Here is a 25,967-nt window from a genome sequence, read left to right on the forward strand (position 1 = left end):
TATCAAATTCATGCTGACCAGTGTATTTGTCACAGTCTGCTCTTGAAGACAGGGTAGAAATTCCTCTGCTATACAGTACATGCTCTTGAAAAGTCTTTGAGGAAGCAAAACCTATGAGTTTTCTGCTGTGCAACCGCCCTACAGTGTGAGTTTCTTGCTTAGAGGTGGCAGATAATTATGCTCTTACGTCCTTTGCTTGATTCCTCTCATGTATGCAGAAAGAGGCGGCACTGAGGAACCACATATAGCCATCTGCTGTGTGTCTACTGCCCAGAAGATTCAATCTGACCCCTAGGAAATGCCCTCTGTGGGACACAAAGGTTACTATTTTTAAAGAGTGGAAGGCACCATGTTTGTCAACATTCCACAGTGCCTCACAGCCAGGCAAGAAGCTTTCGATTTGAAAATAGAAGTCCTGATCCTGTTACCTCATCTCTGTCTACTGACGTCCCTTTCTTTAAATGTCAACAGGACTCAAAATTGCTTCATGAAACAAACCATCAGCATTGATCATCCTTTATCCAGTATCACACTTTTTCCTACTTTTCACCTATCCTGCATGTCCCCACTGGCAGCCAGACATCACATATGCATACTGGAATTTATATGTCTTCTGTCCTCCAAACTCCTGTAGTGTACATAACACTCACACTAACAGCTTGGCCAGGTATTGCCAATGACTAGTGGCATTTGCTACCTTCCACACGGCCTGTTTTGAATGTTGGCCCATGAAAATTCTCACTGAAGATTATTAAGCAAAAAAGATGTAGGCTCTAGACCTGCATATGCAGAATAATCCCTACTTTGTACATACGTGTGTGTTGATGAATGTGTATGTGTAGACTGAGGCAGCTTGAAGGAATCACACTGTGAGGGTGACATGCGTCATCTCAGGTGGCACCAAGATTCAGGTTCTTTTAATTGCATTTGTTTCTGCACCATCCAAATTTTCTAAATTACAACTTCTTGCTTAAAATTATCAAAAAGGCTAATCTTTATATTATAGAAACAAATTTATTTATCTTAGAACTTGGTGACTGGAACATTTGTAAAAGCGATGTGCTGTAAAGTGAATTCGCGTGTGAGAGCATTACATTCAGTGGGCCTTAAAGCCTGAGTTGTCCCCAGCTGAGGTGAAGAGTACAACTCAGGTCCTTGGGACAGCTGGGGAGCAAGTCAGTTAGTGGCACCTGTGAGTTCAGGATGTATAAAGGTATGAAAGTGTTGTTGACCTTCCAGACATACTCCAAAAGTCTTATCCTCTGGTTACTTGATCTCATTTCCTTTCTCAGAAACACTTATTGTCTCTGGGAGACTTTTGAAAAGGCCATGACCTCTTTAATCTGTTATGTGTCCAAGCCTCTTAACATGTAAGTTTTGGCTTAATATATCTGTATATAATCTTTATTCCAAGATGGCTTTCTGCACTTTTATGGTCTTCTATCTCTAAGCTGCAGTAACTGCCTACCTAGGACCCACTCAAACAGCATGAGGAATCACAGGATTCATTTGGAACCAGAAACTACTTATATATGTGAAGAGTAATTATAGGCTTTGCCAAATGGTGGTGGGGCACTTTTGCATATTTAGAAGCATGTTCACATGTGCTGTTTCGTATTTGCTTCCAAACTAGAACAAGGATCATGGTTATTCCATGTTACCGTGGGCAAATGGCACAGAGACTTGCCCAGGACCAGAGCAAGTTTGTGGCAGAGCCAGGACTAGAAATAAACCCTTCTGTTCCATGACTTATCAAAGCTCCCACAATGCCAAACATGTCTTTCTAAGATCTTCCCCAAGGGTGCCCAGACTCCAAGAAATAATCATGATAATAATACTAAATAATTACATAATGTTTGCTATGTAAACTTGATATACATTAAGTCAATCTTCATCATAACTTAGGTAAAAAATACTATTATCTCCATTTTACATTTGAGGGAATTGAGGCCTAGTGCATCTAAGTAACCTGCCCAAGGTCACAGCATCTAAGTAACCTGCCCAAGGTCACAGACCTGGTAGGTGGAGTAGCCAGGTTATGAACCAACCTGGAGCCACCGTCCATACTCTTGACCACTTGACAGTGCAGTCAGGGCCTAGTGCTTTCCCACCTGTTCATGCCTAGGGTGACCCAGGTCAAAGATGGAAATTCTTCAGTAAGAGTCTTTAAATTCCTTCCCTCCAAACTTACAGTCTGAAGTATGTATCGTATTATTTAAGCAATAACAATGCTGTTTTATTTCCTTGTGAAAAGAGCAAGGGAGAATAGAGAGGAGCAAGAAAACTGATATATTTCTGCTCAGTAGCCAGACAAGTTTGAAAGGTTCTAGGAATTTATTTCTGCCCATGGTTCCCACAAGAATATTTTTCATCTATTTCCTGCTTAGCTGCTAAGGAGCTTGGATTGCAAGCAACAAAAGCCAACTTTACTAACTTTAAGCAAAAGGATATATTATTCTAAGGATACATTAGTTTAGAGAATCAGAAGATAAACTGGAAACTCAGGCTTCTGGAAGTTGATACCTGGAAATTAATGGCCCTCCCAAACAAGCATTCGCTTAGCTCAAGATTCTGCAAATCAGCAATGTGGGCAAGCTTCAGCAGTTCCCAGACTGCGCTAGGCTGAGCCTCTCTCCTTAGGGGCTAACCCATGGGTCTTCAGTCAGTTGCCTGGTTGGCTAGGGAGCCGCACTTCTCCTCCACCTGCCCACTCATCCCCTTGTAGGTCCACTTGCATGATGGTCTCAGGGTTCCAAGTACAACCAAAAAGGGCACACCCCAGCACAAAAACACTTTTCAAGTCTCTGCTTGTGATGTATTTGGCCTTGAGTAAAGTAAATCACATGCTTTCACTCAGAGTTGGTGTGGGATGGGATGGGCTGAGAGCATGGGTAGAGAAAGGAAGAATCTGTGGCCATTTTTGCTGTCTCCTGTAGATGGTCAGGGACCTTGGCAGGGACCAAGTCAGCAAAGACTAATGTGCAGCCTCCTCAGAGAGTGTCCATCTGATAACTCATCTCCCACCGTTTTCCTGTGCTTAACTGAGTCCCCCCAAAGATTTTCAACAAGAATTCGATTGCTTGGGTCGTTCACGTCATGGAGGAGTGGGGGGCACCTTGAGTGACAATTCATGAAGACTTGATGGAGAGGGGAAAAGTCTGGTTGTGAAGTTGTTAGCCCAAATAGCAGGGCAGGTAATAAAATATTCCTTCCCTCTATAGTGTGCACTATATTGACTTTGTCCTTTCTCTGACCCATGTGGGTTTACTTTCTGCTAAGACTTTATTGAAAGCCAAAGTAACAGTCTCAACCCATTAGTTGAACAACAGGAGATTTTAAACATTTACTTCAAAAGACACTCGCTCTAAAGCTAGTCATGACCCTGGCCTGGGTCTGGGTATCACAGGCGTCCCCTCTCCCTGTCATTGCTGCGTATTCATATATCAAGAAATTTGACAAAACATTCTGGTGTTCATTTGCTAAGAGGACCTGTGAAGCAGGACTGAGCTTCTTCAAAGGACTGTTGAGTGTTCTTGACAGGGATTCTGTCAAGTGATGGTAAGTGGTAGCTTGGTGAATCAGCTTCTCCACTTTGGATTTATCTCAGACCAGGTAACTTCACCAACATCAAAGCATCCTCTCTCCTAGAAATGTTAAGGACAGATGTATGGACTCAGACCTCCTGGCTCTCCTTTTTATCAGTGTATTGTGATATCTAAGCAGATACCTGCTTTTTTTTTTTTCTGAGTTAAAACTCTCTTGATGAGGTTCAGATGACTGACTCCTCTCATCCAGACACATTCACACCTGTGAGGATGACATCGCCTCACTTTATGACCAAAGATACTCCTGTATAAAAGGATGTTAATCCTGATTTAACATCTTTTCTCTCACTGAACAGTATTCCTAAAAAGTAGTGTCAAGATAACACAAGGTAATGGGAAAACTAACCAGATGTTAGCTTAATGAACAAGCATTAAGAAAATAGCAGAGTTAATGAACACTAAACGTAGGAGTTTTCTTCTCATCTTGGGCAGTTTACTTAAACTCACTGAGCTTCTCAGTCTTTTCAGAAAGTGAAGGGGTCAGTTTTTATTATTTCTGAAGTATCTTCAAGCCCCAAAATTCTCTGTTGCTCTTTTCACTTTACAGATGACTTCACACATATTTAAGCACCTCCTGTGCATCTGAGGCGGGTTACACAGTTTTAAGTAGACTGCTATCTATCTCAAGTTGAGAAAACTGCTATAATCAAAAAATATTTGTTCTTGCCACTGCTAATAAATTCTAATAAACAGCTATCAGTGAGTTTTTGCACTTGTTACTGCATTAACAAATTAGAAGGAGTTGGCAGAGTACCTGCTGTATTCAAAATACAATAGAAACTGTTGATTTTTCCCCGTAGTTCTTTTTCTTCAGTATGGTGACTTTGATTGTAATCATTTAACTTACTCTTTCGGTAACTTAAAATAGATTGTGGTCTAACATTAAAAGATTCCACCATTTCTCTTGTTTGTATTGGTAAAGACACTAGGAAGCCCGTAGGACCTGGAAGTTCTCCCTGTGGGGTAGAATAAGAAGCTGATCTTCCCACACGGCTTTTTCTTGGCAGCAGCTCAATTCATAATGAAAGCAATTTAGAGGTAACAAGCGGATGAGACAGTAATTAGAATGCCGGCTTTTTGGTTTGGGTTTTATTAAGTCAATAAAATGGAATTGCAGATGAATAATTTTTTTTCTTGAAGATAATTAGTTTTTGCCTACTTCTCAGTGAAGAAATTTGCCAGTCTTTTTTTCTCCTTCCTTCTTTCCAATCCCAGCTATGCCAGTCGTAAGGGTCTTAGGAAAGATCTAACTGTTGCTTTATCAACGTGGACTACAGTGAAGCTGTTTCTTTTCTTTCATGAAAGCAGGTATAGTAAAGATATCTTCTAACCTTTTATTATTTCTTTATTGTGTAAACAATATAGCATTTTTTTAAAGAATAGACTTTAAAAATTTTAAACCACTTACACAAGGCAGTTGTTTTCACATCAAAGCATTGGAAAATATTATATTCTAAAGCTTTTTAATTCATATATAATTTATCATGAAAATGTGTCATTCTAGTTGCGGTAGTAGTAGTAGTAGTAGTAGCAGTAGTAGTCATTCTAGTAGTGGTAGTCATTCTAGCAGTAGTAGTCATTCTAGTAGCAGCAGCAGCAGTAGCAGCAGTAGCAGTAACACCTACTGGACATTTATTATTTGCCAGCACATTTATAGTAACATCTGTATTAAATTTGTCCAACAAAGCTCTCAGGTAGGATTTAATGTTTTCCTAATTTTATAGATGGGAAAACTGAGACGCAGAGAAATTAAATGACTTGTCCAAAGTCATATAGCTAATAAAGCTGCAGATATGGAATTGAAATCTAGGTAATATGACTTCAGATTTAGGCTCTTGTTATTATTCACTCAGTAATGTTTATCATGATCAGCTTCTATGTGAATAAGCATGCATCAGTAACATTGTCTTGATAGCTGCATGGGATTCCATTTTAGGGGTATAACAATTGATATTACCAGTTTCCCATTACCAAACATTTAGGGTCTTTCCAGTTTTTCCATGATACAAACATTGATATGATAAATATACTATGATATACATCATTGCATGCCTGTCTTGTTCTGTCCTTAGAACGAACTCCTAAAAGTAGAATTCTTAGACCACATTTTTTGAAGCTTTTAAACTAATTTTTAATTACCCTCCAGAAAGATTTCTTTAAACACTGTCATCAGAATGTAAACTTCCCTATGTCACAAATAATAATTATTGTATTTTTATGCATCACACTTAAAAAATATTTTTATTGAAGTATACTTGACACACAATATTATGTTGGTTTAAAGTATACAACACAGTCGTTCAACAGTCACACACATTAAGTCTTCACCCCAGCTAGTGCAGTTACTATCTGTCAATGTAGAAAGTTGCTGCAGAACTATTGGATATATTCTCCATGCTGTACTTCCATCCCTGTGACCAAATTGTATTATGATTGAGATTTTTGTGCCCTTTATATCCTCATCCTCTCCACACACTCACCTCCACCACTCCCCCATGGTAACCACCACTCACTTCTCATTGTCTCTGAGTCTACTGCTATTTTGTTCATTTTGTTTCTAGATTCCACAAATAAGTGAAATCATATGTTATTTGTCTTTCTCCACCTGGCTTATTTCACTTATCATAATGCCCTCTAGGTCCATCCATGTTGTTGTAAATGGCAGGATTTCTTTCTTTTCTTTGGCTGAATAATTAGTCCGTTGTGTATATGTACCTTCTTTATCCATTCATCTATTGATAGACACTTTGGTTGCTTCCATATAGGAAGCAGTTGGCTATTATAAATAATGCAGTGGTAAACATAGGAGTGCATATATCTTTTTGAATCAGGGGTTTTGTTTTCTTCAGGTACATTTCTAGAAGTACAGTTAGTGGGTTGTATGGTATGTTTATTTCTAGTTTTTTGAGGAACCTCCTTACTGCTTTCAACAGTGGTTGTACCAGTTTACATTCCCACCAACAGTGTAGGAGGGTTCCCATTTCTCCACATCCTCACCAAACACTTATTATTTCTTGTGTTTTGGTTAGTGACCATTCTAACTGTTGTCAGGTGGTATCTCACTGTGGTTTTGAGTTGCACATCCCTGATGATTAGCAATGTGGAGCGTCTTTTCATGTGCTTGCTGGCCATCTGTAGTTCTTCTTGGAGAAATGCCTGATTTTTTAATCAGGTTCTTTGTTTTTCAGGTGTTGAGGCATATAAGCTCTTTATTTATTTTGGATGCTAACCTCTTATCGGATAAATTGTTTATTAATATATTCTCCCATACTGTAGGTTGCCTTTTTGTTCTATTGATGGTGTCCTTTGCTGTACAGAAGATTTTTAGTTTGATGTAGCCTCACTTGTTCATTTTTTATTTTGTTTTCCTTGCCTGAAGAGATGTGTCTGGGAAAAAATTGCTCTGTTTTCTTGTAAGAGTTTTATGGTTTCATGTCTTACATTCAGGTCTTTGATCCATTTTGAGTTTACTTTTGTGTATGGAGTTAGACAATAATTCAGTTTTATTTTCTTGCATGGAGCTGTCCAATTTTCCCAACACCAGTTATTGAAGAGGCTGTCTTTTCCCCACTGTATATTCATAGCTCCTTTATTGTATATTCATTACCATATATGCATGGGTTTATATCTGGGCTCTCTATTCTGTTCCATTGATCTGTGGGTTTGTTCTTGTGCCAGTACCATAGTGCATTGGTTACTGTAGCTTTGTTGTATAGCTTGAAGTCAGGGAGCATAATAACCTCAGTTTTCTTCTTTCTCAAGATTGCGTGGCTATTCATGGTCTTTTGTGGTTCCATATGAATTTTAGGATTATTTACTCTATTTAATTGAAAAATGTCATTGGTATTTTGGTAGGGATTGCATTGAATCTGTAAATTGTTTTGGGCAGGATGGCCATTTTGACATTATTCTTTCATCCATGAGCATGGGATAGATTTAATTATTATTATTCTTTCTAAATCTTTGTTCATCTGACATGGAGAGAATTGTATTTATAATTTTTATAAGTTTAAATTCTTTTTTCTAAATAGTTATTAGGCATGTTTCTTCAATCAATAAGAAATTAGGCATTTCTTCATTAATCAATTGTCTGTTCATATCCTTTCTTTTCTCTGAGAGAGTATCATTTTTATAAAAATACACTGTTATTATATATTAAGGACATAAAGTTTTTATCATGCAAATACTGGTCCCCAGGATCTTACAAATAGATAATTTGTTTTTTATATGTCAAAGTATCAAAGATCATCCTTTAAAAAAAGAGGCTCAGAAAATCTACAACCTAAACTTTATAAAAACAATTGAAGATGTCTTTCAGTCATGATAAGTGAAGCAAAATTAAGAGTTCACAAATAGGGAAGCCAATGTTAACATAGGATATTTTATTAAATTGAAGTATCATTGATATATAATCTTATGAAAGTTTCATATGAACAACAGTGTGGTTTCACCCATATTATGAAGTCCTCAACCCTCCCTCCATTGCAGTCTATCAGCATAGTAAGACGATATAGAGTCATTACTTGTCTTCTCCATGCTGTACTGCCTTCCCCATGACCTACCTAAATTGTGATTGTTAATTATAGTCCCCCTTGATCCCCTTCTCCCACCCACCCTGTGCCCTCCCAACCCCTTCCATTTGGCAACCTCTAATCCCTTCTTGGAGTCTGGGGTCTGCTGCTGTTTTGTTCCTTCAGTTTTGCTTTTTTGTTATACTCCATAAATGAATGAAATCATTTGGTACTTGTTTTTCTCTGCCTGGCTTATTTCACTGAGAATAATACCCTTCTAGCTCCAACCATGTCATTGCAAATGGTAGGATTTGTTTTCTTTTTATGGCTGAATAATATTCCATTGTGTATATGTACCACCTCTTCTTTATTCATTCATCTACTGATAAGACACGTAGGTTGCTTCAATGTCTTGGCTATTGTAAATAGTGCTCTGTGAGAAACATATGGGTGCATATGTCTTTTTGAATCTGTCATCTTGTTTTCTTTGGGTAAATTTCTAGGAGTGGAATTCCTGGGTCAAATAGTATTTCTATTTTTAGTTTTTTGAGGAACCTCCATGTTGCTTTCCAAATGATTCAACTAATTTACATTCCCTCTAACAGTGTAGAAGGGCTTCCCTTTCTCTACATCCTCGCCAGCATTTATTGTTCCTTGTCTTTTGGATGTTGGCCATCCTAACTGGTGTGAGGTGATATCTCACTGTGGTTTTAATTTGCATTTCCCTGATGATTAGTGATGTGGAGCATCTTTTCATATGCCTGTTGGCCATTCAAATTTCTTCTTTGGAGAAGTGTCTGTTCAGATCTTCTGCCCATTTTTTAATTGGGTTATTTGTTTTTAGATTATTGAGGCATGTGAGTTATTTATATATTTTGGATGTTAACCAATATGGGATAATTTTTTAAAGTTATTGTTTGGCAGTCTTTGGGTTCACCTGAAGAAATACTTTATTTTCATGTCAACTGTGGACCACCTTTGCTTTTCATCTGTAAAACTGTCTTTACTAAGATATTTTTTCTTTTTCTTTTCTTTTTTTAATTTATTTTATTTTATTATATATATATTTTTTTGTAGGTAATTATTTTTTGTTGAAGGGTAGTTGACACACAGTATTACATTAGTTTCAGGTGTACAACACAGTGATTCAACATTTATATACATGATAATTCTAGGTACCAGCTATCACCATACCAAGTTGTTACAATATTTTGACTATATTCCTTATGCTATACATTATGTCACGGTTACTTATTTATTTTACAATTGGAAGTGTGTACTTTTTTTTTTTTTTTGGTGAGGGCATCTCTCATATTTATTGATCAAATGGTTGTTAACAACAATAAAATTCTGTATAGGGGAGTCAATGCTCAATGCACAATCATTACTCCACCCCAAGCCTAATTTTCGTCAGTCTCCAATCTTCTGAAGTATAACGAACAAGTTCTTACATGGAGAACAAATTCTTACATAGTGAATAAGTTACATAGTGAACAGTACAAGGGCAGTCATCACAGAAACTTTTGGTTTTGCTCATGCATTATGAAATATAAACAGTTCAAATATGAATACTCATTTGATTTTTATACTTGATTCATATGTGGATACTACATTTCTCTCTTTATTATTATTATTTTTAATAAAATGCTGAAGTGGTAGGTAGATACAAGATAAAGGTAGAAAACATAGTTTAGTGTTGTAAGAGAGCAAATGTAGATGATCAGGTGTGTGCCTGTAGACTATGTGTTAATCCAAGCTAGACAAGGGCAATAAAACATCCACGTATGCAGAAGATTTCTCTCAGAACAGGGGGGGTGAGGTTCTAAGCCTCACCTCTGTTCATCCCCAATTTCTCACCTGATGGCCCCCCTGCGACTGTGCCTGTCTTACGTTGTTCCTCCCTTGAGGAATCTTACCCGTCTCTGGCTAACCAGTCATCTTCCGGAGCCACACAGGGAAATGTAAAGTCGGTAAGTGAGAGAGAAGCCTTATTGTTTGAAAAGGTTAGCTTTTTACTTCTTTGCATATTTATGCCCTGTGGCTTCTATGCCCAGCATTTGTCTTGAGGTGTCTTTACCACTTGGAAGAATTATGATACTCGGTAAATTTGATATGAGGCACGAATTCTATTTAAGGGTTGTAATTAGGAAGGAAGAAGAAAAGCTATAGAAGTAGCAGGCGTAAGAAAACATGGGAAGTAACTTCAGCATGTATAGGTTTTAAACTACTAATTAAATTGCGCACACACATTAACATAATAGGAGTATAGTTACATAACCAAAGCATACCTGTAATTACCAGCCATCTCCAGTGAAACCAAGAAAACCAGTTAGGCACCTTAGGCATTTGTGAAAACTTATCTATGATATGGTGGATATTGTCCAACTGAACTTGAACAGTCTGAGAGAAATCAGACAAATTAAAACAACCCATTCCTGGGGACTGTTCACATCCCATATGTTCTTTTAACAGTAAATAGTCTGTAGTTGTAAGATTTTGGAGCGCTACAATTTGCACTTCTCCTAATTCTTGGTTGAGTTCCAACAGTATAGATCCAGTCAAATTTGTTGTTTTACTGTATGCACAGGCCAGCTTAGATATCTCCTTTTTCATTCCCATGGCAAGTCCAGAAACTGGTGGGATGAGTGCATCTACACCTGTAGCAGTGCGTGGATCTTTGTTGGGGTTTTTTGATGATCATCTTCTGGCATGAGTCTTCCAGAGAGTGCTGATGTTGGAAGTTCTTTTTCATATCGTATCTTAGTTCATTTTCAGGGTAGCCCAATTAGGCTTTGATCCTCTGTATAAACACAAACAGACCCTTTGCCTACACTTTTATATGCCCTTTATACCCTTGTGTAGAACTCATTGGAGGTTACCACACAGGAACTGCCTTTTTTTTTTTTTTTTTTTGGTATCACTAATCTACACTTACATGACAAATATTATGTTGACTAGGCTCTCCCCTATACCAGGTCCCCCCTATAAAACCCTTTACAGTCACTGTCCATCAGTATAGCAAAATGTTGTAGAATCACTACTTGCCTTCTCTGTGTTGTACAGCCCTCCCCTTTCTCCCACCCCCCTATGTATGCTAATCTTAATACCCTCCTTCTTCTCCCCCCCCTTATCCCTCCCTACCCACCCATCCTCCCCAGTCCCTTTCCCTTTGGTGCCTGTTAGTCCATTCTTGAGTTCTGTGATTCTGCTGCTGTTTTGTTCCTTCAGTTTTTCCTTTGTACTTATATTCCACAGATGAGTGAAATCATTTGGTATTTCTCTTTCTCCGCTTGGCTTGTTTCACTGAGCATAATACCCTCCAGCTCCATCCATGTTGCTGCCCTTTTCTTATGGCTGAGTAGTATTCCATTGTGTATATGTACCACATCTTCTTTATCCATTCATCTATCGATGAACATTTAGGTTACTTCCAATTCTTTGCTATTGTAAATAGTGCTGCGATAAACTTTGGGGTGCATTGGTCTTTCTCAAACTTGATTGCTGCATTCTTAGGGTAAATTTCTAGGAGTGCAATTCTTGGGTCAAATGGTAAGTCTGTTTTGAGCATTTTGATGTACCTCCATACTGCTTTCCACAATGGTTGAAGTAGTTTACATTCCCACCAGCAGTGTAGGAGGGTTCCCCTTTCTCCACAGCCTCGCCAACATTTGTTGTTGTTTGTCTTTTGGATGGCAGCCATCCTTACTGGTGTGAGGTAATACCTCATTGTAGTTTTAATTTGCATTTCTCTGATAATTAGCGATGGGGAGCATCTTTTCATGTGTCTGTTGGCCATCTGTATTTCTTTTTTGGAGAACCGTCTGTACAGTTCCTCTGCCCATTTTTTAATTGGGTTATTTGTTTTTTGTTTGTTGAGGCGTGTGAGCTCTTTATATATTCTGGACGTCAAGCCTTTATTGGATCTGTCATTTTCAAATATATTCTCCCATACTGTAGGGTTCCTTTTTGTTCTATTGATGATGTCTTTTGCTGTACAGAAGCTTTTCAGCTTAATATAGTCCCACTTACTCATTTTTGCTGTTATTTTCCTTGCCCGGGGAGATATGTTCAAGAAGACGTCACTCATGTTTATGCCTAATAGGTTTTTGCCTATGTTTTCTTCCAAGAGTTTAATGGTTTCATGACTTATATTCAGGTCTTTGATCCATTTTGAGTTTACTTTTGTATACGGGGTTAGACAATGGTCCAGTTTCATTCTCCTACATGTAGCTGTCCAGTTTTGCCAGCACCATCTGTTGAAGAGACTGTCATTTCACCATTGTATGTCCATGGCTCCTTTATCAAATATTAATTGACCATATATTTCTGGATTAATGTCTGGATTCTCTAGTCTGTTCCATTGGTCTGTGGCTCTGTTCTTGTGCCAGTACCAAATTGTCTTGATTACTATGGCTTTATAGTAGAACTTGAACTTGGGGAGTGAGATCCCCCCTGCTTTATTCTTCTTTCTCAGGATTGCTTTCACTATTCGGGGTCTTTGATGTTTCCATATGAATTTTTGAATTATTTGTTCCAGTTCATTGAAGAATGTTGCTGGTAGTTTCATAGGGATTGCATCAAATCTGTATATTGCTTTGGGCAGGATGGCCATTTTGATGATATTAATTCTTCCTAGCCACAAGCATGGGATGAGTTTCCATCTGTTAGTGTCCTCTTTAATTTCTCTTAAGAGTGACTTGTAGTTTTCAGACTATGAGTTTTCACTTCTTTGGTTAAGTTTATTCCTAGGTATTTTTTTTTTTATGCAATTGTGAATGAAGTTGTTTTCCTGATTTCTCTTTCTGTTGGTTCATTGTTAGTGTATAGGAAAGCCACAGATTTCTGTGTGTTAATTTTGTATCCTGCAACTTTGCTGTATTCCGATATCAGTTCTAGTAGTTTTGGGGTGGAGTCTTTAGGGTTTTTTATGTACAGTATCATGTCATCTGCAAATAGTGACAGTTTAACTTCTTCTTTACCAATCTGGATTCCTTGTATTTTTTTGTTTTGTCTGATTGCCGTGGCTAGGACCTCCAGTACTATGTTAAATAACAGTGAGGAGAGTGGACATCCCTGTCTAGTTCCCGATCTCAGAGGAAATGCTTTCAGCTTCTCACTGTTCAATATAATGTTGGCTTTGGGTTTATCATAGATGGCCTTTATTATGTTGAGGTACTTGCCCTCTATTCCCATTTTGCCGAGAGTTTTTATCATGAATGGATGTTGAACTTTGTCAAATGCTTTTTCAGCATCTATGGAGATGATCATGTGGTTTTTGTCTTTCTTTTTGTTGATGTGGTGGATGATGTTGATGGACTTTGAATGTTGTGCCATCCTTGCATCCCTGGGATGAATCGCACTTGGTCATGGTGTATGATCCTTTTGATGTATTTTTGAATTCGGTTTGCTAATATTTTGTTGAGTATTTTTGCATCTACGTTCATCAGGGATATTGGTGTGTAGTTTTCTTTTTTGGTGAGGTCTTTGCCTGGTTTTGGTATTAGGGTGATGTTAGCTTCATAGAATGAGTTTGGGAGTATCCCCTCCTCCTCTATTTTTTGGAAAACTTTAAGGAGAATGGGTATTATGTCTTCCCTGTATGTCTGATAAAATTCCGAGGTAAATCCCTATGGCCCTGGGGTTTTGTATTTTTGTAGTTTCTTGATTACCGCTTCAATTTCGTTGCTGGTAATTGGTCCGTTTAGATTTTCTGTTTCTTTCTGGGTCAATCGTGGAAGGTTGTATTTTTCTAGGAAGTTGTCCATTTCTCCTAGGTTTCCCAGCTTGTTAACATATAGGTTTTCATAGTATTCTCTAATAATTCTTTGTATTTCTGTGGGGTCCGTCGTGATTTTTCCTTTCTCATTTCTGATACTGTTGATTTGTGTTGACTCTCTTTTCCTCTTAATAAGTCTGGCTAGAGGCTTATCTATTTTGTTTATTTTCTCAAAGAACCAGCTCTTGGTTTCATTGATGTTTGCTATTGTTTTATTCTTCTCAATTTTATTTATTTCTTCTCTGATCTTTATTATGTCCCTCCTTCTGCTGACCTTAGGCCTTATTTGTTCTTCTTTTTCCAATTTCGATAATTGTGACATTAGACCATTCATTTGGGATTGTTCTTCCTTTTTTAAATATGCTTGGATTGCTATATACTTTCCTCTTAAGACTGCTTTTGCTGTGTCCCACAGAAGTTGGGGCTTAGTGTTGTTGTTGTCATTTGTTTCCATATATTGCTGGATATCCATTTTGATTTGGTCATTGATCCATTGATTATTTAGGAGCGTGTTGTTTAGCCTCCATGTGTTTGTGAGCCTTTTTGCTTTCTTTGTACAGTTTATTTCTAGTTTTATGCCTTTGTGGTCTGAAAAGTTGGTTGGTAGGATTTCAATCTTTTGGAATTTACTGATGCTCTTTTTGTGGCCTAGTATGTGGTCTAATCTGGAGAATGTTCCATGTGCACTTGAGAAGAATGTGTATCCTGTTGCTTTTGGATGTAGAGTTCTGTAGATGTCTATTAGGTCCATCTGCTCTGCTGTGTTGTTCAGTACTTCCGTGTCCTTACTTATTTTCTGCCCGGTGGATCTATCCTTTGGGGTGAGTGGTGTGTTGAAGTCTCCTAGAATGAATGCATTGCAGTCTATTTCCCCCTTTAGTCCTGTTAGTATTTGTTTCACATATGCTGGTGCTCCTGTGTTGGATGCATATATATTTAGAATGGTTATATCCTCTTGTTGGACTGAGCCCTTTATCATTATGTAGTGTCCTTCTTTATCTCTTGTTACTTTCTTTGTTTTGAAGTCTATTTTTTCTGATATTAGTACTGCAACCCCTGCTTTCTTCTCGCTGTTGTTTGCCTGAAATATGTTTTTCCATCCCTTGACTTTTAGTCTGTACATGTCTTTGGGTTTGAGGTGAGTCTCTTGTAAGCAGCATATAGATGGGTCTTGCTTTTTTATCCATTCTATTACTCTGTGTCTTTTGATTGGTGCATTCAGCCCATTAACATTTAGGGTGACTATCGAAAGATATGTACTTATTGCCATTGCAGGCTTTAAATTCGTGGTTACCAAAGGTTCAAGGTTAGCCTCTTTAGTATCTTACTGCCTAACTTAGCTCGCTTATTGAGCTGTTGTATACACTGTCTGGAGATTCTTTTCTTCTCTCCCTTCTTATTCCTCCTCCTCCATTCTTCATATGTTGGGTGTTTTGTTCTGTGCTCTTTCTAGGAGTGCTCCCATCTAGAGCAGTCCCTGTAAGATGTCCTGTAGAGGTGGTTTGTGGGAAGCAAATTCCCTCAGCTTTTTTTTGTCTGGGAATTGTTTAATCCCACCATCATATTTAAATGATAGTCGTGCTGGATACAGTATCCTTGGTTCAAGGCCCTTCTGTTTCATAGCATTATATATATCATGCCATTCTCTTCTGGCCTGTAGGGTTACTGTCGAGAAATCTGATGTTAGCCTGATGGGTTTTCCTTTATAGGTGACCTTTTTCTCTCTAGCTGCCTTTAAAACTCTTTCCTTGTCCTTGATCTTTGCCATTTTAATTATTATGTGTCTTGGTGTTGTCCTCCTTGGGTCCTTTCTGTTGGGGGTTCTGTGTATTTCCGTGGTTTGTTCGATTATTTCCTCCCCCAGTTTGGGGAAGTTTTCAGCAATTATTTCTTCTAAGATACTTTCCATCCCTTTTCCTCTCTCTTCTTCTTCTGGCACCCCTACAATATGGATATTGTTCCTTTTGGATTGGTCACACAGTTCTCTTAATATTGTTTCATTCCTGTAGATCCTTTTCTCTCTCTCTATGTCAGCTTCTATGCGTTCCTGTTCTCTGATTTCAATTCCATCAATGGCCTCTTGCATCCTATCCATTCTGCTTATAAACCCTTCCAGAGTTTGTTTCATTTCTGTGATCTCCTTTCTGGCATCTGTGATCTCCCTCCGGACTTCATCCCATTTCTGTTGCGTATTTCTCTGCATCTCTGTCAGCATGTTTATGATTTTTATTTTGAATTCTTTGTCAGGAAGACTGGTTAGGTCTGTCTCCTTCTCTGGTGTTGTCTCTGTGATCTTTGCCTGTAGCTTTGCCTTTTCATGGTGATAGGAATAGTTTGCAGAGCTGGGACGAGTGACGGCTGGAAGGACTTCCTTTCTTGTTGGTTTGTGGCCCTCCTCTCCTGGGAGAACAGCGACCTCTAGTGGCTTGTGCTGGGTTGCTGGCACAGACAGGGCTTCTGCTTCTTGCCCGGGTGCTATGGAGTTAATCTCCGCTGTTGCTGTGGGCGTGGCCTGGCTCGGGCAGCTACTCCAAAATGGTGGAGTCGCGTTGGAGGGGGAGCGGCTGGAGGCTATTTATCTCCTTAAGGGGCCTCCGTGCTCCCTGCAGCCCAGGGTATTAGGGTGCCCAGAGATCCCTGGATTCCCTACCTCTGTATTAAGTGTCCCGCCCTGCCCCTTTAAGACTTCCAAAAAGCACCTGCCAAAACAAAACAATGACCACAAAAAAAAAAAAAAATTTTTTTTTAAATTAAATAAATAAATAAATAAATAAATAATGGCCGCTCGTTTTTCTTTATTCTCCGGCGCCAGCCTCAGGCATCTGCTCACTGGTCTTGCTGCCCTGTTTCCCTAGTATTGGGGTCCCTATCCCTTTAAGACTTCCAAAAAGCGTTCGCCAAAACAAAACAGAAAAAAAAAAAATGGCCGCTCGCTTTTCTTTTGTCCTCCAGCGCCAGGCCTCCAGTGCCCGCTCACTGTTCTTGCTGCCCTGTTTTCCTAGTATCGAGCGCCCTGCACTCTGGCCCGGATGGCTGGGGCTGGGTGTTCGGCAGTCCTGGGCTCCGTCTCCCTCCCGCTCTGCCTATTCTTCTCCCGCCGGGAGCTGGGGGGAGGGGCGCTCGTGTCCCGCGGGGCCGGGGCTTGTATCTTACCCCCTTCCCGAGGCGCTGGGTTCTCGCAGTTGTGGATGTGGTCTGGATATTGTCCTGTGTCCTCTGGTCTTTATTCTAGGAAGAGTTGTCTTTGTTATATTTTATTAAATATATGTGGTATTGGGAGGAGATTTCCGCTGCTCTACTCACGCCGCCATCTTGGCTCCGATATTTTTTCTTTATAAATTGTTTTGTAGGAAAACAAATTCTCATTTACAGAAATTTGACCTCTGCCCCACTAAGTCCCAAAGGATAGATTTTTTAAAACAGGTTGTAATCACGGGAGATGAACTTCCAAAGGAGAAAGAATTTTATAACAAAGTATTTTGATACTTTTTAATGGCTGTTAGAGAATATAGAATCTCTAGAAATTAATGTAATTAAAAATTACTCTCCAAATTTAAAGACACTTCATTTAAAATGCATTATAAGTCTAATGCTTCAAAACTGTCTGGGATTTGCTGTGATTTTAAATAACTTGGCTTTAAAAGCAATTTATTGTAAGAAAATTATGGTCAATGGTGACAAAAGTCTCCCCCCCCCCCCGCCTTTTTTTGGCTTCAGAGAAGAAAATGAGAAATGCTATTTTGGGGACAGGATTCCTAACAGAAGTGGATCTTTTGTCAGCAAGAATAAACAGTTTTGGCTGAAAACTACCCTTCAAAGGAAAAGAACTCCAGCTTCCTTTAAGTTAGGAAGTGGGGATGAGCTTCAAGGCAGAGGTATCCCTGATACAAGGGGTGGGTCAATACCAGGCTGGGTGGAAACACTAAAGTTACAAAAGCTCCATAGAGCTGCTTCATTAGAAATTAATGAATCTGCGATATACTCCTTTCCCAGGTCTCTAGGGAGGATCAGTTACTGTTCTAAGGAAGTGATTATATTTTACTCAGCCGCATTTTTCCCTTTAGCCTTCATTTCAATAATAATGATGGTGGTGATGGTAGTAGTACTAGTAATAATAATAAATAGCATATAAATCCTACACACTTGAGTTGTTTTCTGACTTTTTTGCCTTCATTTTCCAGAAAACAAATCACTTATCTACAAAAGTTGATCAATGATCAGTTTGTTGGAGAGTCACATCTTTAATTTTAAAATGCTTTGAAATCCTTTTGTGGTACTATACATTATAGAAAATACTTTTTGCTCATTAAAGGTATTTCTGAGGTGAGTGCGGATATGTGTGTATGCTCATACATTTTCAAACTGATGTTTTCAGTAGAGGGTATTGCTTTTTATATGAATAAATATACTTCGAATGACAGATGACAAGCCAGCCGTCCCACCCATGCTTACATACATTTGCAGTTATTTGTGGCCTTGCTGATTAGGTGTGGTTGAATATGATACTCATGAAGGTTTGTGAGGTGGTGTAACAACGTGGGAAAAATATTTTCCCAGTCTGGGGCAAAATACCTTTGAAACCAAAATCAGCCAAAGGGAGAAATAAAGTGGGAAAACTCTGTTGCGTACAAGCAGTCATCCACTTCTGCTCACCAAGGTCTCTTGCAACCCAGCTGCAAAAAGGGATCCCACCCCACCTCTCTGGTCTAGATATGCCCTCTTCCCCCTTGTAATTACCTATTGATATGGAGATGGAGGTCTTCTCTCCACCCTTTGGAAACACCTGTTGATATGGAGATGCACTAGGGCCCGGGAGAGATTCTGGAAATACTGCAATTTTACCCACAGGTGGTCAGAAAACTCAACCAAAATTTGAGGGTCCATTTCTCTGATTCCAAATTACTGGCAGTAGAAACAGTGAGTTGGAATGGTGGCAGAGATCCTATACACAGTCCTCCAGAGACAGAATAGAAGAACTTCTCCACATAAAGTTTCTTTTCTCATCCATTCAATCAACAAACCTTTACTGAGTATCTACTATATACCAGACAGTTTTGTTTTCTGTGTCATTCCTTCATCAAGATCTACACCTCCTTGCTAAAGCTGTCATTTTCCCCTCCCTTCCCACAGTCCCAGCAGACACACAGGATCTTTATGCTCCTAAAAAGGTTTGGATCTTTCCCATATCAAAACTTAAGTCCTATATCTCCTTCCTTGAAGGCCTTCTTAGGGTGGAGATTTATTTGTAATAACTTTTTCTCCCCCACATGAAATAAACTCTAATATGGAAAAGTATTTTAGAGAAAAAAAAAGATATGCATGGGTGTATTCTCATGTTACTGCAAACTTGTAAACATTTTAATGGCTGAATATTACTCCATTGTGTGCCTCAGTTTCTTAACATTCACCCAAAACTTAGTTCACAATTTGGATTTATTTCCTTAGGGTACAATTACTAAGTCATTGTTTGTGAATATTTGTAAGACCATTAACACAAATTGCGAAACCACTTTCAGAGTGTTTATAGCAACTTACAGTCCCATTGAAGATACTATTTACTATTCATATCATAACATCTATAACTGCATTGATTACTAAAGCTTTTAAAATCTTCACTGATTTTTATTAAATTTACATTTTTCTTATTACTAGTTAGACTACACATTTTCACATGCTTATTAGATACTTTTTGGTTTCTTTCTTCCTGAGTTGTCTGTATACATCTTTTGCTTGTATTTCTATTGGGGTTTTTGTGTTTTTCTTATTCACTTGTGAACTTATTTCATATTAAGGATATTAACATTTTGTCTTTAATATTTTTTGACCACATTTGAGTAAAAATCCCTTCAATTACATTATTTGTGGTTACATTTTCACTTTAAGCAAATAACTTGTTTTGTTCGATATCAGCTTTATATAATTTTTATGTATAGGTAGTGGTTTACAAGTTTAAAAATTAAGAATTCATACTTTAGAGCAGAGTAAAAAAAGCCTTTTTTTTTTTTTAGAAACTTCTCTAAAATAAAGGAAGAATGTATAAGAGTTACATTATAAGGGACCTTGGTCCTACCAGTACTTCTGTATTGATTAACCCATTTGTAGTCTTACTGCATTTGGTATATGGCCTCTCTGGTGTACTTATGACAGAATTATGAGATCTCTACCCAGACTAAACACTTGAGACAGTTAATGAGCTGCTTTGGAATTTACTAGATTCTAGAGAAAGTTCTAGTGTCCTTCATTCCCTTACCTCAGTATTCCAGAGTTCTGGAGGCCATGAATAGCAGCCCTCATATGTTCTCCTTTTCCTTTCAGACAATTCTTCCTCACTCCAGGAAGATGAAGAGGTAGAAATGGAGGCTGTCGGCTGGGAGGCCAGCAGTCCAGCCATGAATGGACATCTTGCCACTCCAGTGACCTCTGCTCGTTTCCCAAGCTGGGTCACTTTTGATGACAATGAAGTCAGCTGCCCTTTGCCACCAGTTACCTCTCCTCTGAAGCCAGTCACACCACCTATTGCACCTTATAACTCAACTGGGTCATTTAAAAAGAGGGAACGTCCCAAGAGCACTTTGATGAACTTCCCCAAAGTCCAGAAGCTGGATATTTCCACCCTCAACCATCCACCTTCCATACCCGAGGCTCCCCCTTGGAGGGCAACTAATCCTTTCCTGAATGAGACTCTACAGGATGTACAACCCTCCCCTATCAACCCTTTCAGTGCTTTCTTTGAGGAGCAGGAGAGGCGCTCCCAAAAGAATTCCATTTCCAGTACCACCGGCAGTGGCCACAGAGACTCCCTCATCGTCATCTACCAGGATGCCATCAGTTTTGATGGCTCAAGCAAAAACCAGTCACACTCTGATGCTGTCGAAAAACTCAAACAACTCCAAATTGATGACCCTGATCACTTAGGCAGTGCGACACTACCTGATGATGACCCAGTAGCCTGGATTGAACTAGATGACCACCCGCTTGGCTTGGCACTGTCTCAGCCCAGGGACGGGTGGCCAATGATGCTAAGGATCCCTGAGAAGAAAAACATTATGTCCTCCAGGCACTGGGGACCCATCTACATCAAACTGACAAATAGTGGTTACCTGCAGCTGTATTATGAGCAGGGTCTAGAAAAACCATTCCGTGAGTTCAAGCTGGAGATGTGCCATGAGATTTCAGAACCCCGGCTCCAAAACTACGACGAGAACGGAAGGATCCACAGCTTGCGGATAGACCGTGTCACCTACAAGGAGAAGAAGAAATACCAGCCCAAACCTGCTGTGTCCCACAGCGCAGAGAGGGAACAAGTCATCAAGCTGGGTACCACCAGTTATGATGACTTCCTGAGCTTTATCTGTGCAGTTCAGGACCGTCTCATGGATCTGCCTGTGTTGTCCATGGACTTGAGCACAGTGGGCTTGAACTACCTTGAAGAGGAGATCACGGTGGATGTCAGGGATGAGTTCTCTGGCATTGTGAGCAAAGGAGACAACCAGATCCTCCAGCACCACATCCTGACACGGATCCACATTCTGAGTTTCCTCTCTGGGCTTGCAGAGTGCCGTTTGGGCCTCAACGATGTCCTTGTCAAGGGGAATGAAGTAGTTTCTCGGCAAGACATCATGCCCACCACCACCACAAAGTGGATTAAGCTCCATGAGTGCCGTTTTCATGGGTGTGTGGATGAGGATGTGTTCAACAACTCACGGGTTATTCTGTTCAACCCTTTGGATGCATGCCGTTTTGAGCTAATGCGGTTCAGGACAGTATTTGCCGAGAAGACGTTGCCTTTTACACTCAGGACAGCAGCGAGCATCAATGGGGCAGAGGTGGAGGTACAGAGCTGGCTTAGGATGTCAGCTGGCTTCTCCTCTAACCGTGACCCTCTCACTCAGGTTCCCTGTGAGAATGTGATGGTCCGTTACCCTGTGCCCAGTGAGTGGGTGAAAAACTTGCGCAGGGAAAGTGTCCTGGGGGAAAAGTCTTTGAAAGCCAAAGTGAACCGGGGGGCAAGTTTTGGCTCCACCAGTGTATCTGGCTCTGAGCCTGTCATGAGAGTAACCCTGGGAACTGCCAAGTACGAGCACGCCTTCAACGCCATTGTGTGGAGGATAAACCGACTGCCTGATAAAAACTCAGGTAGGTAGAGGTTTCTCTTCTGTGAAACCCACCACACGCTTGCAAAACATTTGGGGTCAGAATTCTACATTCTATGGTCCAGTGAAGTGCTGGGTTTTGCTGTTGATGGGAATGGTGATGGAGGGAGAGTGGGAACAGTGGGAAATATTTGAGCAAAGTAACATGAATGACCCAATTCACTCCATCTTTTTACTCCCTTATTATCATATTTCTCACATAAAATTATGCATTGTTCTTCTCAGCTGAGAGGCTAAGCAGATTGCCAGGGTAGTTTATGAATTTTCTGATTCATTAAAGTATTATCTGGGGTGCTAGAAGCTATCCATTTCCAGATCCTAGAAGGCTTCCTAACTGTGCTCTGACTGTAGGTGAAAGGGCCAGTTTATGGCCAGTCACATGTACAATATAGATGAGGCATTAGATTTATGACTCCAGTCACCCTGTGCAGCACCTGACAATCATAAAATCTTAAACTCAGAGTCGGGATTTGGGATTGGGAAGAAAAGTGTCCACCAATGAGACTGAAGATCCAGCCAGAGGATGAAGGTCCAAAAGGGCTGGAATTCTATCAAACAGTAAAGGAAGGAATGTTAGGTTTAAACAAAGAAGGCAAGCTTACCAGCCCCAGCTGGCCTGCTCACAGCTATCGGCAGTGCTCTCGTGCTGGCATGAGCCCAGAACCCAGTGACTTTCCTCATGGGTCCAGTGAGATTTAGTGAAATGACAAAAGTAGGAGTAATCAAACCAGTTTGAATAGTCTTATTTTTAGAGTAAGTCTGGGTGATCCCAAAGGCAGGCAATAAGCCCATGATCCTGTGATCTTTTAGACCACCTCTTTGCTTTGCTCGTTTGTAATAAACTTTGCCTTGCTCGTTTGTAATAAACTTTGCCCATCTGTTAACAAAAGTGGATATCCTAGCCAAGCAAAAAGAATAAGCTTTGGAAAAACTCTCGATTGATGTCTTTCTCTTATGCCAATACTCCTCTTTCCATTCTCACTGTTTGATCCGAACAGTATGTTTAGAGTCCTCATTTCCTGTTCCGAGGGTGGAGTGGCTGCGTTTTATCATACCCTAAATGTAATGTGATGTGAAGGCAAGAGGCCAGATGATCTGGTCCACTCCCCAGGCAGTGTAGGCAGTGGACACTCACCAGGGCAGCCTGTGTCAGACACTGGGTGTAGCGGTGCAAACCGAAGACACAATTGGATCTCTGTGTTTGAGGCTGGAATTGCCCACCCCTTATTTTTAAACGGACAGAATTTTTAAAACAAAGTCTTCCTCTCTGTGGCTGTGCATTCACTTCCCCAGAAATCAGCACTCTGTGCTCCTGGGTAATAGCACTGGGATTTCTACCCCAGCCATGGAGGAGAGGAGAAATCCTGAATTTTCCTTGGCCATAGAAACCATGGAGAAGAGAACTGAAGTGAATGGGAGAAAATTAAACAGCTTCGCATGCTGGAGACTTGACATCAGAAAAGACAAGGCCTCGGGTGTATATTTGTTGGAATATTCAGCTATTCAATTTACTGAGCACAGATTAAGATAACTTCATTATGGAATTAGTGGATTTTCATGCAGGAAGAGACCTTGAGTATAACTTAGTCAAACTTCTTCATTCTACACATGAGAAAATTAAGGGAGTGACATGACTCATCAGAAGTCACAAAGCCACATCCAGGGGTCTCTTATTAGATACAAAGTAAATGCAGACTTGAAATAATTTCTATTGTGAGAACAGAGATTTGCAATTTTCTCAGTGTGAACGCATATATCTCATTCATTTCAAAGTTCTTTCCCTTAAATATTTGCAAGTATTAGATGAGGGCTTTTGGGTTATAAACAGCAAAACCTGACTGGCTACTTTAAGTGGGGGAAAAAAGAAAAAAAGGAAGGGAGGGAGGGAGGAAGGGAGGATGGGAGGAAGGAAGACAGACAAATTGTTGGAAGGAGTGGGCAGCCCAGAGAACTGACAAAGGGTTGAACAAGCAGGCTTCACAAAAGATAGCTCCTGAGGACAGGCACTCTGGAGCAGCAGCCACTGGGACAAATTGTCCCCAGCCATCTTCTGTCCCATCCCACTTGGCTCGGGAGTCAAGGGAAGACAGTGCATTTTGACTGAAAATATCACCAAGATGACATGCAGTGCTGGGGAAGATTATTTCCCAAAGAGAGGGAAAAAGATTGTTATCAGAAGAAAGGAGGAATGGATGCAGGACAGGGCAAAAACAGGTCTTCAGCAACACTTTTCTTAATGCTTCCCAACAGGGTAGTGGTTGGTAGGCTCAAGGCCAAGTAAATGCAGCTTATGTGTTACATATGTATTTCCAGATTACTGGAAACTTATTTGTTAAAAATTTTTTTAAAATATAGGACCGCCTAAGAATTTGGGGATGTTTCTCACTTAAACTTCCCTCCCCTCACCCCAAATGACTGCTTTTGCTGTCATGGTTTTATATATATTTTAGAAGTAAAACCCTAAAAAAGGGCTTCTTGTATTTCTACTGGCAAATGGTATATTTCTGTATTGGTTCAGGACACAGATAACACTGTTTTCTGGCTCTTACTATTGCTGATGTTCCCCCTGCCCTGCTCTCCTGCCCTCCCCATCGATTGCTCCATCCATGGAACCAGAGAATTGATGATCTCTTAGTAATTGTCCCTTTTCTGAGCTCTTCTTGATCTTCCAGCAGTCTTGGGAGGGTGCCTTTTATAGGTTATTTTTCAAAGTTCTCACACCTCCATTTACAGTGAAGGAGGTCCAAGCTTCTGCATACTTACTCCCTCCTGCAGTGGCCCTGAATCCCCAGCCCCCACCCCAGCAGGAAGGAAGGTCAAGCCACAGGCAGTGTGGGCCCTCAGGTTAGCACCCCAGGCTTCGCCAGCATCCCAGGCCTGCAGTCATGGTGGGCTGATCCCAGCCCCAGCCACCAAAAGACTAACAGGCCACCACTGGATCCCAGCATGGCTCCCCCCGGCCAGCTGTGTGCATGTGCAGCTCCCCTCTCTCTGTGCCCTGAGGGATCCCTTTCACTGTAATCCCAAGAGCTTTTCTTAATCCTAGAAGGCATGAAAACAAGTCCTGCTGCTTTCCCAGATCATCCACCAAGGAACAAAACATTTTGCCTTGCAGAGGTAGCTTTCTTCACTGGAATCCAAGTTCTTACTAAACCAAGTAAAGAAAACCGTCCCAGTATGACTGGCCTTTTATGGAAAAATAGAAATCTGAATTTTAATGTTAAATTTTCTCAACTTCTTCAAGGAAGATGACATAAAACCGGGGCTCATTTAGTGCATCACCATGAATTAAACTGTCCTAGCTTTCAAAATTGTACCTCCCTGTCTGTCCACCCCAACCTACACACCCATTATTGATGCCAGTAATCAAGAAAGGATGTTGCTGTCGGTAGAGTTTGCTGTGAATATGCTTTGGTGGGGTGAGAGAAGGTCAGTTCTGTGGGGAGGAATGATTTCTCAATATTCCAACAATGTGTAAATAAGGTCATTAGATAAAACTGTTGTTCAAGTTGCTACTGAGCTAAGTTAAGAAACTCTTCTATGTACTTTGTCATGCTCTTTATCTACAGCGATGGATTGAGAGGAGTTGAGGACATCATTTGGAGTCAGGCAGATCTGTTTTATTCCCAGTGGCACAATTTAATGGCTGTGTGAACTCAAGCAATTTACTTAAACCACTCAGAGATATCTAATTTTCCTCATCTATAAAATAGGGTTGTTAATACCTAGCTCATTAAGAATGAAATTAGATAATGCTTTTAAATGTTTAGCATAGTCTCTGGCCTGTGATGAATGCTCAATAAATGATAGCCAGATAATTACATTTGCATTACACAATTTTAAAAATAATGTATTTTTTCTTTTTACTATGAATGGATTCATTTCAAATAATGTAATTTTTACTATTGTATGTATCCTAATT

The 25,967-nt window shown here is 39.9% G+C and overlaps 1 protein-coding gene across 9 annotated transcripts in view; it reads left to right on the forward strand.

Annotated features, from left to right (window-relative positions):
• The window catches only part of STON2 (stonin 2), a 149,670-nt gene that overhangs the window by 113,468 nt on the left and 10,235 nt on the right, over window positions 1–25,967 (forward strand). For all 9 annotated transcript variants that reach the window (XR_008992432.1, XM_036882140.2, XM_057488242.1 and 6 more), the window contains one exon: window positions 20,208–22,028. Coding sequence is in view for 8 of the 9 variants with exons in the window: in XM_036882140.2 (XP_036738035.2) it covers window positions 20,208–22,028 (1,821 nt within the window). In the remaining variant the exon portion in view is untranslated. The remainder of the gene's footprint in view (window positions 1–20,207; window positions 22,029–25,967) is intronic.

This window comes from Manis pentadactyla, chromosome 11, assembly GCF_030020395.1.
Source record: "Manis pentadactyla isolate mManPen7 chromosome 11, mManPen7.hap1, whole genome shotgun sequence".
In the NCBI taxonomy this organism is placed as follows: Eukaryota; Metazoa; Chordata; class Mammalia; order Pholidota; family Manidae; genus Manis; species Manis pentadactyla.